This window comes from Diadema antillarum, unplaced genomic scaffold (genome assembly GCF_040938485.1).
Source record: "Diadema antillarum isolate AM-2024a unplaced genomic scaffold, OU_Dant_1.0 seq00000659_RagTag, whole genome shotgun sequence".
Lineage (NCBI taxonomy): Eukaryota > Metazoa > Echinodermata > Echinoidea > Diadematoida > Diadematidae > Diadema > Diadema antillarum.
In genome coordinates this window covers 6560-23274 of record NW_027271571.1, presented here as the reverse complement: position 1 = coordinate 23274, position 16715 = coordinate 6560, and the positions used below count along the sequence as shown (strand labels likewise).

Here is a 16715-nt window from a genome sequence, read left to right as displayed (position 1 = left end):
GTGTACCTGAGACTATATTCAAGAATTTCCAGTTCAACATCCGATGGCAAGCACCGCTGCTTTGTCTACATTGAACTGCTCTCTCTAATCGACTGCGGTATTTTTTTTTAATGGGTGTGTTTTGTTTATCCTCTGATAGTAAAGTGAACAGATCATAAATTTTCAGTCACATTATATCTACATTTATATAGTCATGTATTTGCACTTTAGCATAGAAATTGGTGACAGAAAGCAGTACTTAATCTCGTTCCATATAGATTATATCCAACAATACTTCTTGTAAGGTAAAAACAGAAACAGTGGCAAAAAAGAAATAAAGGAGCTTGCATTTGAATTTTCGTGAATGTGGTGTTTTTTGATGAGGGATGAGAACATGTTATGGGTTATATGATATCGTTATTCAGCTTAGGGTCCAGCTTGTCAGGCATTGCGTAAAATTTATCTTACCTTCGACTTTAACATCGCCATTAAAATCTTAAATAGGTGTTTGCTGTCCTTTTTTCCTTGAAATAATCAAATTTGACACATTTTCGCTTTCACGAGTATACAAATATGTAAGCATTGTGTTAGTGAGATGATGGAAGAGTTTCCATTATGTATTTCTTCGATAACTTTACTCGAGTCTGTTTAATGATGCTCTATAGGAAAACAAGAACTGTTTCATAATTGTCAGTGGTTATAACAACACTTAAAGTATACGCCAAGGGCCTCGGTACTCTAAGAACTTCATGAAAATAAGTGTTCGCAAATCACGTTTTGAGGTAATTAAAGTAACTTTCAGAAAAAAAAAACCCTGCCTGATATCCGAGTGTGACAAACGTTTCGATTTGATTGTCATAATCCCTAATGGCTTTCGGCAATAAAGATCTTCATATCAATTATCTTTCTTCTTGTCAAATCAGTGGCTCGAGTTCTCTGTGCATACTAGTATTACTTTTTTATTCCTCTCTTCTGCCACTTGTCTTTGTTTATCTGTTTTTAATTCGTTGTAAACGATGCATCTCACGCAAATTACTGCATGGTAAAATAAAGTGTGAGCATTATTGTGACTATTTTCTCCGAGCAGCGTTTGGAATAGAAGGTTAGAAATTATTAGTTACAAATGGATAATATTACATTGACACTTGCATTACAGTACGTACTGTATACCGTAACATATACGTTTGAATTGAACTACAGTGTACACTGTTGTAGGTCCATGCTCTGGTCGGAATAACACAAGCAGATTACACACAAAACCTCTATTTCTGTATCATCCAAAGGAGTAATAGTATATGATAACCAACAACACTGACACATTTATGAGCATGCCAAAATCTATACATGGAACTGTCAATTTATGTATTACATGATGTGAAAAAAAAAAACCGTCTGAAATTCCCTTTTGGAAATAAAACGAACGAAGGGTCCCCGAAAACAATATAGGTGTATGCATTGATGCACATTGCTGCGATTTTACAGCCCTTTAGACACCTTTAATATACAAATGATGCACAGGATAGAGTGCGTTAGTGGAGGCGTATAGTGCACTCGAGGGTATTTACAATTGTGAAACATGCACGAGGCGAAGCCGAGTGCATGTTGCACTACATTGTAAATACCCTAGAGTGAGCTACGCCTCCACTAACGCCACGAAATAATCCTGTGCATCATTTGTTTTATAAAATGGGTCGAAAATTCGAAAAACTAACAGCATTTTTCAGCGTTTTTCAAGTCCGAAGATGTTCGTCCCAAACATTTACGCACGTCGCACTTGGAAATCCCGCACATACAGTATAAGTATGATGGGGGTTGGGTTTCCGGACACTTAAGTTCCCGCATGAAAACTTACTTATTTTACATAGAATATGCACCCTTTACCTCAAAGACTTGAAATAGACTCCTCATATAGGCCTAATAGACAACATACTCTGAAAACGGCGTGAGAATTAACCTGCTAAATCGTTGGATTTGCCCTTCAAAGTGACTCCATGTACGCGTCCGATCCCACAACGCTTGGTCTACTGTACTGTACAAAGTGTACGTATATAAGAGTATACGTATAACGCTATACATGTTATGCACAAGGGAAGAGGCCGGTGTAGCGGCAGATAGCGTTCCGCGGCGTTTTTTGTTCTAAAACAGTATCCGCCGGCAGATCGTGTCCTAACACTGGCGGATACTGTTCTGAAGCGCAGGTATCGTTAATATCGTTGCTTCTCACTGTGGTTTCTTCTTTTCGCTGCTTCTGCCAATGCGCCCCTGCTTGTTCGCTGCTTCCATTTCGAGTTTCACGTACAATACCTCTATATTTGCTGCTTCCGCCCCTCGCTGCTGCTGTTTCGCTGCCTCCACTTACACTCCAGACCGGTATTCCGTGGTTGATGTGGAGCAGCTAGCTCTGGTCCGCACGTATCTTTTTTTTTTTCGTAGCCATGCGAGAAATTATCTTATAAATATTCATTACGCAAGCAGGAAAAGCCTCGATTTTCGTCGAATACGTCTAGTTCTGCGCCATATCCCTGTGTGTGTGTGTGTGTGTGTGTGTACGCGTGTACAAATCATTTGGCACTGTAGCTGTCTGCACCAACCGCGATCTGTTTTCTGGAAGTAAGAGTTCTCTTCCGCGGTTTGGGCAATGATGATTGTACCTCCATGGTAGAGCGATGGAGCTTCATACACGTGATACTGATATACGGGTGTGAAGTATAAGGCTATGAAGATATTGCTAAATTTGAAAATTTTCACTGACACGTTTAATAGAGGATTATAAATGTACTCCAGGGGGGGGGGGGGCATTTCATCAACGAGTTCGTCGGAGTTTTCACCGACAAATTTGCTATCAGCCAATCAGAGGCAAGGATTTCATTAGCTTTTAACAGTTGTCAGATGTAAATGACAGGATATTGGCTCAGAACTGTGAAAGGTCAGGAGGGCAACACATTTTATTGATTTATCGTTGTTTTATTTTTGATATGCACAAAGATCAAAATATGTAGTTCACGTCAAAATGATGGATGAGTTAAATATGCCTTAAGATACTAGGGAAAGCAGCTTTGAATTTTCTTTTAAAGGATACATGAAAACAAGATTGGCATGCAGCAACATGTTCAAATCGTCTTTGTTCGAATTATAAGATGATTTGTATTGACAAGATTCTGTTAGTGTCCTATGTATTTTTGCCTTTCATTTTTGTTTTTCTTTATTTTGGTCCTACGTTGCATCCGTGCTCCAGGCTTTACACCGTTCAGAATTTGGGATCTACGTGTAGGTTCCATCATATTTCTTATAGCGTTATACGTCATAGAACCAAACGCACAATGATTGACCGCTATGTTTTACATGCTTACATTAATTTACTGTGCTTCAAAGCCCGATTTTATGATTCACTATGTTTTTATTAGTGATGTACATTTCTTCATTGAGAAATATGAAAATAAATTGAATTGAATTGAATTGAATTGAATTAATCAAAAATTACTTGGCATTTGAGACGTAATTCCAGTTTTTAAGTCATACTGATCGATGCAACTATACAATGTGTAAAATTCAAATGCACGTCTAATAGGTTACCCTTCACTAACAATCGATTTCTGGAGTTTAGTGAATGCCGGAAGATTTAATGAAGAGTAGAGTTCCATTATTCATTTGTGTGCTCTTTCTTTACTAGAAAAAGACAGTCGCTGTACATTATACCAACCGGAATATTTCATCTAACCTTCTAGCTTATATCAAATGGATAGATTGCTTTGCGTGGCGATAAAAGGTGCAATAAACAAAAGTGAGATTCACTACAATAAATGTTGTAGTCTTTAAATCGGGGATGAGAGTATTCCTTTTATTTTTTAATGATAATAATACAACAGTTATTACACTGGTGAGCGGCAGCGTGGTTAAACAACCAGTGCGTTTACAATGTAATTTTGCTAAACACAGCAATTGTTATAGCTCCAGGGTTTTTTTTTTAAATTATATCTTCATTTTTAGGAGATATTCATTATGTGAAAATATGCTCATTAATATACACTTATTCATTATTGTAAATGTTTTTGTTGAGACTGTCATACTCCCGATCGGGCGTCGGCAGAGTTTAATAACATCTTACAAATCTTACAACACTTCATAGTGGAACTGAGGATTAACAACTGGACTCACTTTCATGTGCACGTAATGATTTTGATGCAGCATTTTGCTTACTAAAATGGCTGCCGTAAAGCTCGCGCAACTATTGGTAGCAATCATAGAGATGGTAGCAATACAGTAGCCACTTGGAACCTAATCCGCGCAGCGCGGAACTCTTTTGACAGTCCCTGACGAAGATCACGTGCACGCGGCAGGTTAAGCAACGCTATTACAACGTAGTAGCCTGTACGTACAAAATCCGCCGCTGTACAGTATCTGCCGTAACTAATCGCGGCAGATTTCAGCCCATGTCGGAACGATAACTGCCGATTGAAACGATAACTGCCGGCGGATACTGTTTTAGAACAAAAAACGCCGCGGAACGCTATCTGCCGCTACACCGGCCGGCCGGCAGCCCGAACTAGAAGTTATTTACAGGATTGACAGCGCGTATGCATGCAAGTCAAAGGAGCCGCCGCGTACACAGACGATCGGCAATAGGATTTAACACGCAGTGCAATGGGACTAGAATAAAGGAAGCACACGTGACTCATTTCAGCGCTTCCTATTGGCTACATTCTTGAACCCATTTTATAATAAAAATCATTGCACGCTGATAGCATGCAATAGGAATGTAGAAATTCTCATGTACGATCATGGGTTAACAATGCAGAAAGAACCTCATTTACATGCACACACACACACATTTGTATATATATTATAATAATGTACATAAATATATATATGATTACGTATATAATGTATATATATATATATATATATATACATAGTGTATTGATTATATATATATATATATTGGTATTTTTCAAAAATTCAAATTTTGGGGGGCCTCCTCTTCGTCAGGGATGAAAATGCTACAATTTATCTTCACAGTCATCTTCTGTGAAGACATGGTGAATAAGATTACTTAACAATTTCATCCCAGACGAAGGAAGAGGCCCTCAAAATGTTGGATTTTGTTTTTTAGAAATACCAATTGGCAGTTACATGTACTGCATTTCTATATCGTGTCCGTCCTTCTACTACTAATACTGCCAATACGTGGATCATTCATGTAGCACTCTTACACAGTCAATGACTGGTTTCACATTACTTCACAATAAAATCTAGTCACAGATTGGCATTAAAAAGAAAAGTCTTAAAATTCTTCTTGAAGACATCAAGGGATGGGGAATTAATTAAATGCGGACGAACCGTCGGTGGTAGATCGTTCACAATCGAGGTGTAGCCGTCACAGACTTGACAGAAGCTATCTGCACCTGAACATAGTCCAGGACCCCGTTTCATAAGACTTGTTATCAGTGACAACTGCCACATTTCTGTGACAAATTTGCTCCCAACCAATCAAATGCAAGATTTCAGTAACTTGTACCAATTATCACAACTTGCCACTGATAACAAGTTTTATGAAACGGGTCCCAGGTCGAGCATACACACACACATAAATATATATATATATATATATATATATATATATATATATATATATACATATATATATATATATATATATATATATATATATACATATATATATATATATATATATATGAGATTAAAACCTAAAATGGCATTAAAACGCTTAATCCTGGCGAGGAAAGCGCATGTTTTAGAAACAAGACACCAAACAGGTTAGTCATCGCATTCTTCATCAGCGACCAGGATGCGATGTGATGTTAGATTAAAATCCGTTTCTGAAGCAGAACGTACACACAAGGGTATACGTATATATATATATATATATATATATATATGTAGCAGACAGAAGTATTGGAACAAGTTCACTCGGTTGACATTAGGTTCATCCGTATTTTATTGCTACTCGGAGTTTCATGCCACCTCCATGAGGGGCATATATATGTATATATATGTATATATATATATATATATATACATATATATATACGCAATATAACAATATACATATATATACGCATATATATATGTATATATATATACATATATATATATATATATATATATATATATATATATATCTGTAACATCGAAGGCCAATCACGTATAATTTTCCCATGACTACTTTTCGCATTGTCCTTTACAGTTGAGATCGACAGAAATGCTTTTCACTGGAATAACAAAGCGGCTAACATCGGGAGACAAGATGGAGGAAAAAGCGAGAGTAAATGCATGTAATAATGTTTATGCTGGCGATTTAATGTGTGAACGCTTTGTCAACTTCTACCGTAAGTGAAGAGCTATCTGGGAAAAAAAAATATGAAAGTTTGAAAGAGCAGCAGAGGCCTTTCTTTACTAATGCTTAGGAATTTATCCAACTTCATTACCTACTTGATAATACATTTACATGACCGATTTACCACACAGACCATTACTACAATTAATGTTTAGGAGATTCCTTGCGGATAGTCCGTGGTTACTAAGTACTTAAGGACTAGGTACATCTTTACATTGTGTATGATAATTATCTTGTGGGGAGAATTGCAAAACAGCGTAAAGCTAACTTACTTGTATATAATAATTATATATGATAAGAATACTCTGTTGAGAATGTACCGAAATATCATCTAGTCAGGGTTCTAATCTAATGTACGAAACAGAGGAGAGGACCTAAACTTCATTTTACAATAGTATTTTTTTAAGGTGATTCAACGTTAACAAATTGGCAGTTTTATCGTATTCATTGTCCAAAATGAAATTTAAATGGTTTTACGTTTTAGTTCTACGGAAAACAGGATTGAACTACAGTGAAGTGGTGTTAGCAGGTAGGCAGGTACAGAACCACTGTACCAGGACTAAAACGAATTGATTTCACAGGAGTTGTCATTGAACGAAAATTTGTTGATATAACCACAGCGAGCAAAGTGGTTGCCAGTAGAGTATGGTTTGGTACCACCTGCCGAACCTCCACAACTGGATTGCGAGCGGTCTGATTCCCAACCTTCTCCTCCGTCGACAAAACCTTTGAGCTCGAACCAACCGTCCTCAGTCTGACTGCAGTCCATGTCGACATCCAGCATCCAGTAGTGGTCTCCCCATTGGTTCATGGGGCTGTATCCGTATCCTTCATTGTCGCAAGAGCTGCCGTGGGATGGGTTGTTGGTTGTCCACACCAGTGGAGTACCAGTAGCATCATTTGTCTGGTCACTTTCCGAGCCATACCAGTCCAAGTAATCGTCGCCCTGCCTAAGAGTATTGAGCCTGGTGTCAGTACCTCCGGTCCTGTGGACGATTGGGATGGCGCATGGGCTTGTATCTGCGTTTTCTGTGCAACCAGACCTCCTATTGTGGTCAATGCCACCGCGGATGAACATGTCTTGTCCCGTGGAAGTCTCCTTGTAGATGAAGATTAGTGTACGAGCATAGCCAGTTGGTGAAGTGTGGTCGCCACCTGTGGGTTGTGTCACTGGATTACCACCATCACTGTCTGCCTTTGCTCCGACATGTATAGCAACCATGGAATCTTCTCCAGATGGTACAGTGATATGAGCGTATCCACCAGATACGTAGACAGTTGTACCAGTGCAGCCACCGTACCCATTGGGATCACCGCTGATGACATCACAGTAAGCGCCATCTGGCAACCCAGTGTAGAAGTCCCTTGACATTTCTTCTTGGCAGGTCATAGCAAAGAATGCTTGGCTACCTCTAGAAAAGGCGATCTGGTGGTAGCCGTTATCCCACCAGTTCGAGACGGGTTCCCAGCCTGCATAAGCGCTGAAAGTGACCATGTTGCGGATCTGGCGCCAGCGATGCTCACACACCCACCCGCCACCGCAAGTACTATCGGCATTTATTGGGATGCTTCCGCCGGGCGGACCTTGATCAGTGTCGCTGAAGCTATAACTGCTCATGATCCTCTTGGTGCCATAATTCCAGGCCAGCATGAAGGCTATGGCCCTCTTGTAGGAGGCAGGATCTGTGTGCGTCACTATGTCTCCGCCACCGCCGTGATTTCGCTGATTGTCGTGATTGTCCACAAACACTACGGCACACACACTGGGCAGGAAACCCCATGCCTCTCCGAAGTTTGAGAAGTATGCGAGATTACTTTCACATCGACCAAGCCTGCTAATATCGACGGAATGCCGAAATTCAGTGACGTCACCTATATGTGTGTACTGGCTCCATGTGATAGGCTCCCCTGTGTTCATGTCGATAACCTCCTGAAAAACGTATGGCTTTCCACCCCACCAGACATCCTGAAGTTGGCCTACAATAGCTTCGAGGTCACCTGGCCACATGTGCTTGGCAGCGTCAACGCGGAACCCAGCAACCCCATATGATACGTACTTGTTAAGAAAGGCAACAATTTTACCTGTAATGAAAGAAAATGAATACCTAATCTTATCTTATATTCTCTTAATATTTTTCATCTGACTACACAACAACACAATATTCTATTATCTTTTCTGGTTCATGTTTTTGAAGTCATTGAGGTAATGGGTTATTAGTAAAACGTTTGCTTCGAATAATCTTATACCTCATTAATGCGAAAGTTAAATCTGAAAAAAAAAACAACAAACAAACACGCTGAGAACTTATCGCAATAACGTATACAAGGAAGCAGTGAAGCCCTATCGGAAATACTAAAGTAACGTGACTGACTGAAACTTGATACGCATCGGGTAAAAAATCATTTTGATATGGCTCATTTCTGGTACTCCGACAAATTTGCACAACACAACTGCACCTTGATAACTGACTTGATTAAATGGTGATTGCTTGAATATTGTGTGGCTGTGACTTATACCAAAGAGCTGTAAAGTTTTCGCATCTCTTCAAAAATATGTGAATAAATTCGTAGTACATCAGACTTACCTCGTACGTAGTCGGAGCCCACGAAGAGGTCATTCAACCCAACTAAATTGCAATTTCGTACTTCGTTCACATCGTAGTAGTTGTTTATTTCATTGTTGTAAGTACCACAATATCCGAGAGGAACATTGAAATCATACGTGCCGTAGGGTACACCCGGAAAATAATAGTCCCCTGCAATTATGGATAGATGCAGAAAAAAGACATCCATAACTACTGAAACTTCAGAATAAGTAGGGGGGGGGGGCGACAAATGCAAAATCTATATACGCAACACACGGTAACATACGCCTTTACACATTTTCCAAAGTTTCGCCCACATAGAATGTAACTAAATACTCATAAATGTTAGCTAAGTGCTAATAAATTTGAAGACCTAATCAAATGGTTCCGAAGTATGTGCTTTCCCCAATAATCTGATCATGTGAAGAGTTCATTCCTGAGCAATTTTAATTTTGCTTTTCGGACTTTTGCACTATTTTGAATTTGTTAATCAATAACTTAGAAGTAATTTCCTCGATTTCGGGAAAAATACTTATACTTTCACCACCTGTGGCGCACTTTCACAAATAATTTGTGAGGCCAAACTTGTTAGTACAAAGTCGAAATCAGCTCAGCGTCTGCTAGCGATTCAACCAAGGAGGTACTTGCCTAGTACCTCCTTGATTCAACCAAGCTCTCGGAGAAGGCAGCTGCAGCCCAAGCAGTTATGTATGCGGCCCTCCTGCTGCTCGGCGGCAACCGGTGGCAACCACACGTTCGCACGAAACGAAAATTGCTCAGGAATGAAAACATAGATTAGAAACACACACACAAATCGGTAATCAAATATTTTCCCCCTAGAGACTCACCGAACTCCCCCCCCCCCCCCATCCACTTCGTAATTTGCGTATGACTGTACGTTTATATCTATTCAAATGCATATATATATATATATATATATGTATATGTATATATATATATATATATATATATATATATGTATAATGAAATACCAAAACATTGGCCAAAATAAATGGCGACACCCCGACAGGAGTTAGCCAAAAAACAACTGAAATTGAAAAACAGGTTAGTCCCAAAAACACCGCTCTCTCTCTCTCTCTCTCTATATATATATATATATAAACCTATATGTGCATGTGTGTGCGTGTGTTTTTGCATGCAGAGAAAATAAGAGAGATATTCTGTTGTTCGCAGTCGACTTGCGCACTGTATTGAAAAATGCAGATTTTTACTTTAGTAATTTTGCTTGCAGCCGGAGGAGCAATCTGCCTCTGGTGAACTTTACATTTCTGCTCCGTATTAAACCAAAGAGTCTTCTGATAATAAACTTGAATACCAGATTCAATACGTATTCATGTTGAGAGAAATGGATAGAGGATGTCACCAAATGTCCTGTTCATTATTGATGAGAGCTGTTTCATTCAAGTGGATTCAGTATTGCACAGCGTTTGTCCCATTATATAAATAGTTTAGTTTGATAAGAATGAACAAATTTCTTATAACTATGAAGTTTAATAACTTAAATGTGGACAAAAGCCATACACTTACATGCAGCCATGTGATTGATGACAACGTCAACATAAATGTTAACGCCAACTGCATTGCAGCGCTCTACCATACTCTGGAACTCCCATTCAGAACCGCTTCGACTATTGAGGTTGTACGAGACAGGTTGGTATCGGGTCCACCACTGACTGCCATCAATATGTTCGTTTGCCGGAGAGACTTGGACGCCTCCAAAGCCGTACGGTCCAAGGAATCTGTGGTGTATTATGTTAAAGCCAGCTTTCCGTTACAGCATCCAGAACATGACTTCAGTGAAGTTTGCATCCTTTGAACATAACTTTGCTGGTGGTCGTACAAAGAATAATTAATGTAGCCCACTATTTTTAATGTCATGACAAGCATTTAGGCTGCAGTGCCATCTATACAACAACATTCCCTGTGGTTCCACATTCAGAGGGATACCAGATATCTTACGCTAGGTTTCTGTTCTGCTTGCTTAAAAACCAGTAATTAAATTCCTATATTGTTTAAGAATACTACAGAACAGCTAGAAACAAAACAAAAAAAAAATGTCCGCACGGGTTTCTACTATTTTACTTAATATATAGGGGCCATAACTTTTTCTTCAAATAACCATAGCTGCATTGGCTAAGTGTTGGTTACTTTGATTCTCAAAGCAAGTAATGTTTTACCCTCGTTAGTTATGCTGCAGCTGATGATTCATTGGCACTTTCTTAGTCTTTACCTTTCACATTCTTCTGCGATGTCGTTCCATGGCCATTCGAAGAGGTGAACAATGACGTTTCCGTTTCGGAAGTTTGCGTCAAACTGTGCAACGGCGCCGGCCACGAAGGCCAAGAGTAACAGGGAGATTTGCATCTCTTTTAAACAACTCTGGATCCTATATAAGCTGCTGGAGAATTCACTGAAATTAGATAACAAACCAACAAGGACATGTTTACAGAAACCAACTTGCAACACATGTATTTTAATTCCTGATAGCTAATTCTTCCGTAGGTGAAATGTCATAGAAAATCTTCAATTCAATTCAATTAGATTAAATTAAATTAAATTCAATTCAATTCTATTTCATTTTTCGACAAAAAAAAAACAAGCAAAAACAATTAAACGTATAAACATCACCTTTTGTAACAGAAAGTAAGGTTCAAAACATTATGTAAGATGAAAACAGCGTACAATAAATGCAGAACTTTATGATAATTAAACATTGTCATAAGACTCAGGTGATCAGAGGTAGGTCAACAATATGCAAAATTCGAAAAAGAAATGGAGGGATCCACTAAAAACAAAGCTTGTAGGATGTGGGCCCCTCAGAAGAAAAAAAATCTTATGGGGCATCATTGTTTATCATTAAAAGAAAATCCTTCCAAACCCGTTCAGGAGATAATTCGCATATACCTCACGCAATTTGACACTGTGCGTATGCGCATAATTTTATGTGCATACAAAAGCCAACGTCAGGAACTTTTGCAAGTTAAGAATACAAAAGAAACAGTGATGGGGACTCACCGATCAACCAAGAAAGGTGGTAGAGCACTTGATAGATGGAAAGTGACTGAATGCAATGGCCTTGGAGATGAACATGATATAAAGATATTAGCCGAAGTCAGTTAAAATCATTCACGACAGTTTTCGGCTCCGCCTTTTCTTTGTGCATAATGATTACCAAGGGCGTACCGAGGGGGGGTGTTTTGGGTGTTCAAACACCCCCCTTTGCCAAAAGGGGGGTGTTTTGGGTGTTCAAACACCCCCCTTTGCCAAAAGGGGGGTGTTTTGGGTGTTCAAACACCCCCCTTTGCCAAAATGGGGGTGTTTGAGGTGTTCAAATACCTCCCTTGGGCAAAAGGGAGGTGTTTGAGCTATTCAACACCACTCTTCAGCAATGTTTAGATGTTGACATATTGAAACAAAAGCTGTCTTTACCGCTTTTATTTCCGTTTTGAATTCCGCCTTTCCTTTCTTTTGCGTTCATTTTCTCTCTCTCTTCCTTGTTTTATCTTAATGTTTGTGTGGATGATGATACATTATGGAGTTACATAATATTATACGCACTAAAGAACTCGTGTACAGTACGTGTTAATACTACGTTACTGCACCGCGCGCGAAGCTGACGCGCAAACAGTTGACATTCCCGATCCCTGCTTTGCTTTCTGGCCGAATCGCGAAGATACATTGCGCATAATGTTCACCGTTTACCGTACGCGGTATACCGTAAATTGAGTATGATGCATAATATTATATGTGTACAATGCATGCTGCGCTGCAGCCTATTATAGGCACATTGCATGCTAAGTTACTAGTAGTAGTATCAACTACCAACAGCGGCGTATCTGGGGGGGGGGGGGGCAAGAGGGGCACGTGAAAAAAAAACGAGAAGAAAAAAGAAGAAAAAAAAAAACCGACGAAGAAAAAGAAGAAAAAGAAGAAGAAGAAGAAGAAGAAACCCTCGCCCGGACGGGGGGAAGGAGAATGGGGGGGGGGGGGGGGGGGGGGGGCAGCAAACCAAATCAAACAAGATAAAAACAAAACATGAATTCCATGTTTTGTAACGCTGAAATATAAAAATTTTCGGCTCGCTCGCTGCGCCCGCTCGCCGCTCGCCAAGATTTATCCTCCCCCCCCAAAAAAAAAATAAGAAGAACAAAACGTAATGATGACGTGGAAATATAAAAATTTCGGCTCAATCACTCGTAGTAATTTAAAGTATTTTTCCAAGTCCTTAGTTTGTTGGCATAAATCGTTATCTATGAAGCCGTCACTATATCTTGATTAGAATTGTAAGATTTAATAACCAAACAAATGACAAGAATTCCATGTTTTGCAAGGTGAAATACAAAAATTGTCGGCTCGCTCGCTGCGCTCGCTCGCCAAAATTTATCCAAATTTATCAGATTTTATATCACCCTCAAAAAAAACCTTTTAAGTGCTCGAAAAAGCATATCAAGTGGACTTTTTTTTAAGTCCCTACCGGGATGGGATTGGGGTTGAACACTGTTGGTATAAATCGTTATCTATAAGACCGTCACTATATCTTGATTAGAATTGTCATTCGAAGATTTAATAACCAAAAATGACAAGAATTCCATGTTTTGTAAGCTGAAATACAAAAATTTTCGGCTCGCTCGCTGCACTCGCTCGCCAAAATTCTTCAATATCTATTACATTTAAATCACCCTCAAAAGACCCCTTCTAAGTGCTTGAAAAAGCATATCATGTGGACTTTTTTAAGTCCCTACCGGGATGGGGCTGGACACTGTTGGTATAAATCGTTATCTATAAGGCCGTCACTATATATTGATTAGAATTGTAATTCGAAGATTTAATAACCGAAAATGACAAGAATTCCATGTTATGTATAAAGCTGAAATATAAAAATTTTCGGCTCGCTCGCTGCGCTCGCTCGCCAAAGTATATCAAAATTTAGGGTTGCCTATTACATTTAAATTACCCTCAAAAGACCCCTCTTAAGTGCTTCAAAAAGCATATCATGAGGACTTCTTTAAAGTCCATACCGGGATGGGGTTGGGGTTGAACACTTTTTCAGAAATTAGGGGCGCAATTTTCGCGCTTGCCCCGGGCGCCGTTTTCCCTATACGCCACTGACAGTGGCGTAACTACGGGGGGCATGGGGGGCACGTGCCCCCCCCCCCCAATCCGCTGGTAAAAAAAAGAAGAAAAAAAAAGAAAAAAAAACCTACGAAAATGGTAATTCAAGGGTTAGTAAATTGCTTTTGAAATTGACATGAAAGGATGATCAAGAAAAAAAGATATTTTTCTAAGATTTCTTTTAACCATATAATTAAAGAGGTATAACATTGTTCAAAAAGCCCGGAGACGACAAAAGATTGTGATTCAGCGTGATTCCTGGTTGGCATTTTGAATACAAGCAGGATGTGCGCAGTGTACTCAGAATATCGGAATGGCAAAAAGAGTCGCTGCAATGTTGCGCAATGTGATGTTTGATAGGTTGTACACATTTGCTATCAAAGCTTGATCATTGATTTTGCAGTGTTGCTTTACATACTAGTCGATATCAAAATGCCTTGCATTGCCAATAATAAGACTTGACCTTGGCTATTTCCTAACTTTTCCATCTATTTGAAACACACACACTCACAAACACAAACAAATTAGAGGATGCTCTATATAAAGTGCAGATTTTGGACATCCTTCTCCCGCTTGGTCACTCCGACGCCCCCTCGCTGGTCATACCTCCCCCAATCATGAACATAAACCGACACCCTTGACTACCAGTGGCGGATCCAGGGGCGCACCGGGCGCCCCCTCCCTCCAATGCGAAAAAAAAATATACATGTAGCTACAAACGACAGCTTTTGGACGGTAAAATGTCAAAATTTTCAAGCTCTCTCGCTTCGCTCGCTCGCATTTAATCGTTATGCAATTCTCCTGATGTTGCTGTCATTAATTGCCAGCAGTTGCGCCCGGTGCGCCCCCTCCCCTTAATTTCTAAAGCGAAAAAATATAGCTACAAACGGCAGTTTGGGGACTGTAAAATGTCAACATTTTCAAGCTCGCTCGCATTTAATCGTTATGCAATTCTCCTGATGTTGCTGTCATTAATTGTCAGCAGTTGCGCCCGGTGCGCCCCCTCCCCTTAATTTCTAAAGCGAAAAAATATAGCTACAAACGGCAGTTTGGGGACTGTAAAATGTCAACATTTTCAAGCTCGCTCGCTTCGCTCGCTCGCATTTAATCGTTATGCAATTCTCCTGTGTTGCTGTCATTAATTGCCAGCAGTTGCGCCCGGTGCGCCCCTCCCCTTAATTTCTAAAGCGAAAAAATATAGCTACAAACGGCAGTTTGGAGACTGTAAAATGTCAACATTTTCAAGCTCGCTCGCTTCGCTCGCTCGCATTTAATCGTTATGCAAATCTCCTGATGTTGCTGTCAGTAATTGCCAGCAGTTGCGCCCGGTGCGCCCCCTCCCCTTAATTTCTAAAGCGAAAAAATATAGCTACAAACGGCAGTTTGGGGACTGTTAATGTCAACATTTTCAAGCTCGCTCGCTTCGCTCGCTCGCATTTAATCGTTATGCCATTCTCCTGATGTTACTGCCAGCAACTGCCAGCAGTTGCATCCGGTGCAACCCCCTTAATTTCCAAAGGAAATATATATATATACATATATATATATATATATATATATATATATATATATATATAAACATAAACATATATTATTATATATAGCTACAAACGGCAGTTTGGGGACTGTAAAATGTCAAAATTTTCAAGCTCGCTCGTTCCGCTCGCTCGCATTTAATTGTACAGTTATGCAATTCTGATGTTGCTTCCATGAGGTGCCCCCCCCCCCCAATGTCTTGACCCACGGTACGCCACTGAACACCCCCCTCTAAAAAATCCTGGGTACGCCTATGATGATTACACACATCTAATTGCGTTTTGCGAAACTCATACATATTCATCCATCAAATTGATAACTATCTCAACGGGGAGGAGACAAAAATGACGACTAACCAACCAGCGGAAGGAGACGGGGCCCCATTTCTTATCGGTTGTTGAATCCTCTAGAGTACATGATACGGTGAGACTTGAACATGTGGTATCTTGAGATTAGGAGTATGTTGTTGCCGTGTCTGGTAGAGTTTGATGGAAAATTAGAGCAGCAAATACATGTTTATCAAAAGCGATTAGATACTTGATTCGCCCCTGCACAAGTTGTATGAAACATCTTCAGGATTGAAACAAACACATCACACCTTGAAGAAGAAGAAGAAGAAGAAGAAGAAGAAGAAGAAGAAGAAGAAGGAGGCAGAGGAGGAGAAAGAAGAGGAGAAGGAGGTTGAGAAGAAGAAGAAGAAGAGTATTTTATGTATAAATGGCTAATTAGTATGAAAAAATTTAAGCTACATCTCAGAATATGTACTTGGGATTTATGGTTCTAACTGGCATCACAAAGGTTGCATGTGTGTGTGTGTGTGTGTGTGTTTTATAATTAGCTATGCCTGACGAATATGACAGTAAACTGTCGAAAGTTACAAAAAGTCAGTGAACTTTGATTGCCTTTTTCTCAGAATCATGTTATGCTACTTAATGTCTTATGTTATGTCAAAATTCCTTCAAATTTGGACAGTAAGTAGCTCGTACGTATGATAGGCAATCATTGCAATGGAAAATAGAGTATATTATACTTTTAAAGTAACGTGTATTTTGAAACAGAGAGATCAATAAGCAATATAATTCAATTATTGAATATCAATCAAAAACATTTGTCCTAAAGGTATCAAC

General features: G+C 39.5%; 1 protein-coding gene across 1 annotated transcript; it reads right to left on the bottom strand.

The window, feature by feature from the left end:
- Positions 1 to 6893: 6893 nt before the first annotated feature.
- On the bottom strand, positions 6894 to 11345 carry LOC139736639 (alpha-amylase A-like). The gene is made up of 4 exons (XM_071647388.1): positions 11171 to 11345; positions 10468 to 10679; positions 8920 to 9090; positions 6894 to 8416 (listed from the first exon to the last, which is right to left on the bottom strand). Exons 1-4 carry the CDS (start codon positions 11302 to 11304, stop codon positions 6894 to 6896), a joined length of 2040 nt encoding a protein of 679 aa, XP_071503489.1. The 5' UTR covers positions 11305 to 11345.
- Between the last annotated feature and the right edge of the window lie 5370 nt (positions 11346 to 16715).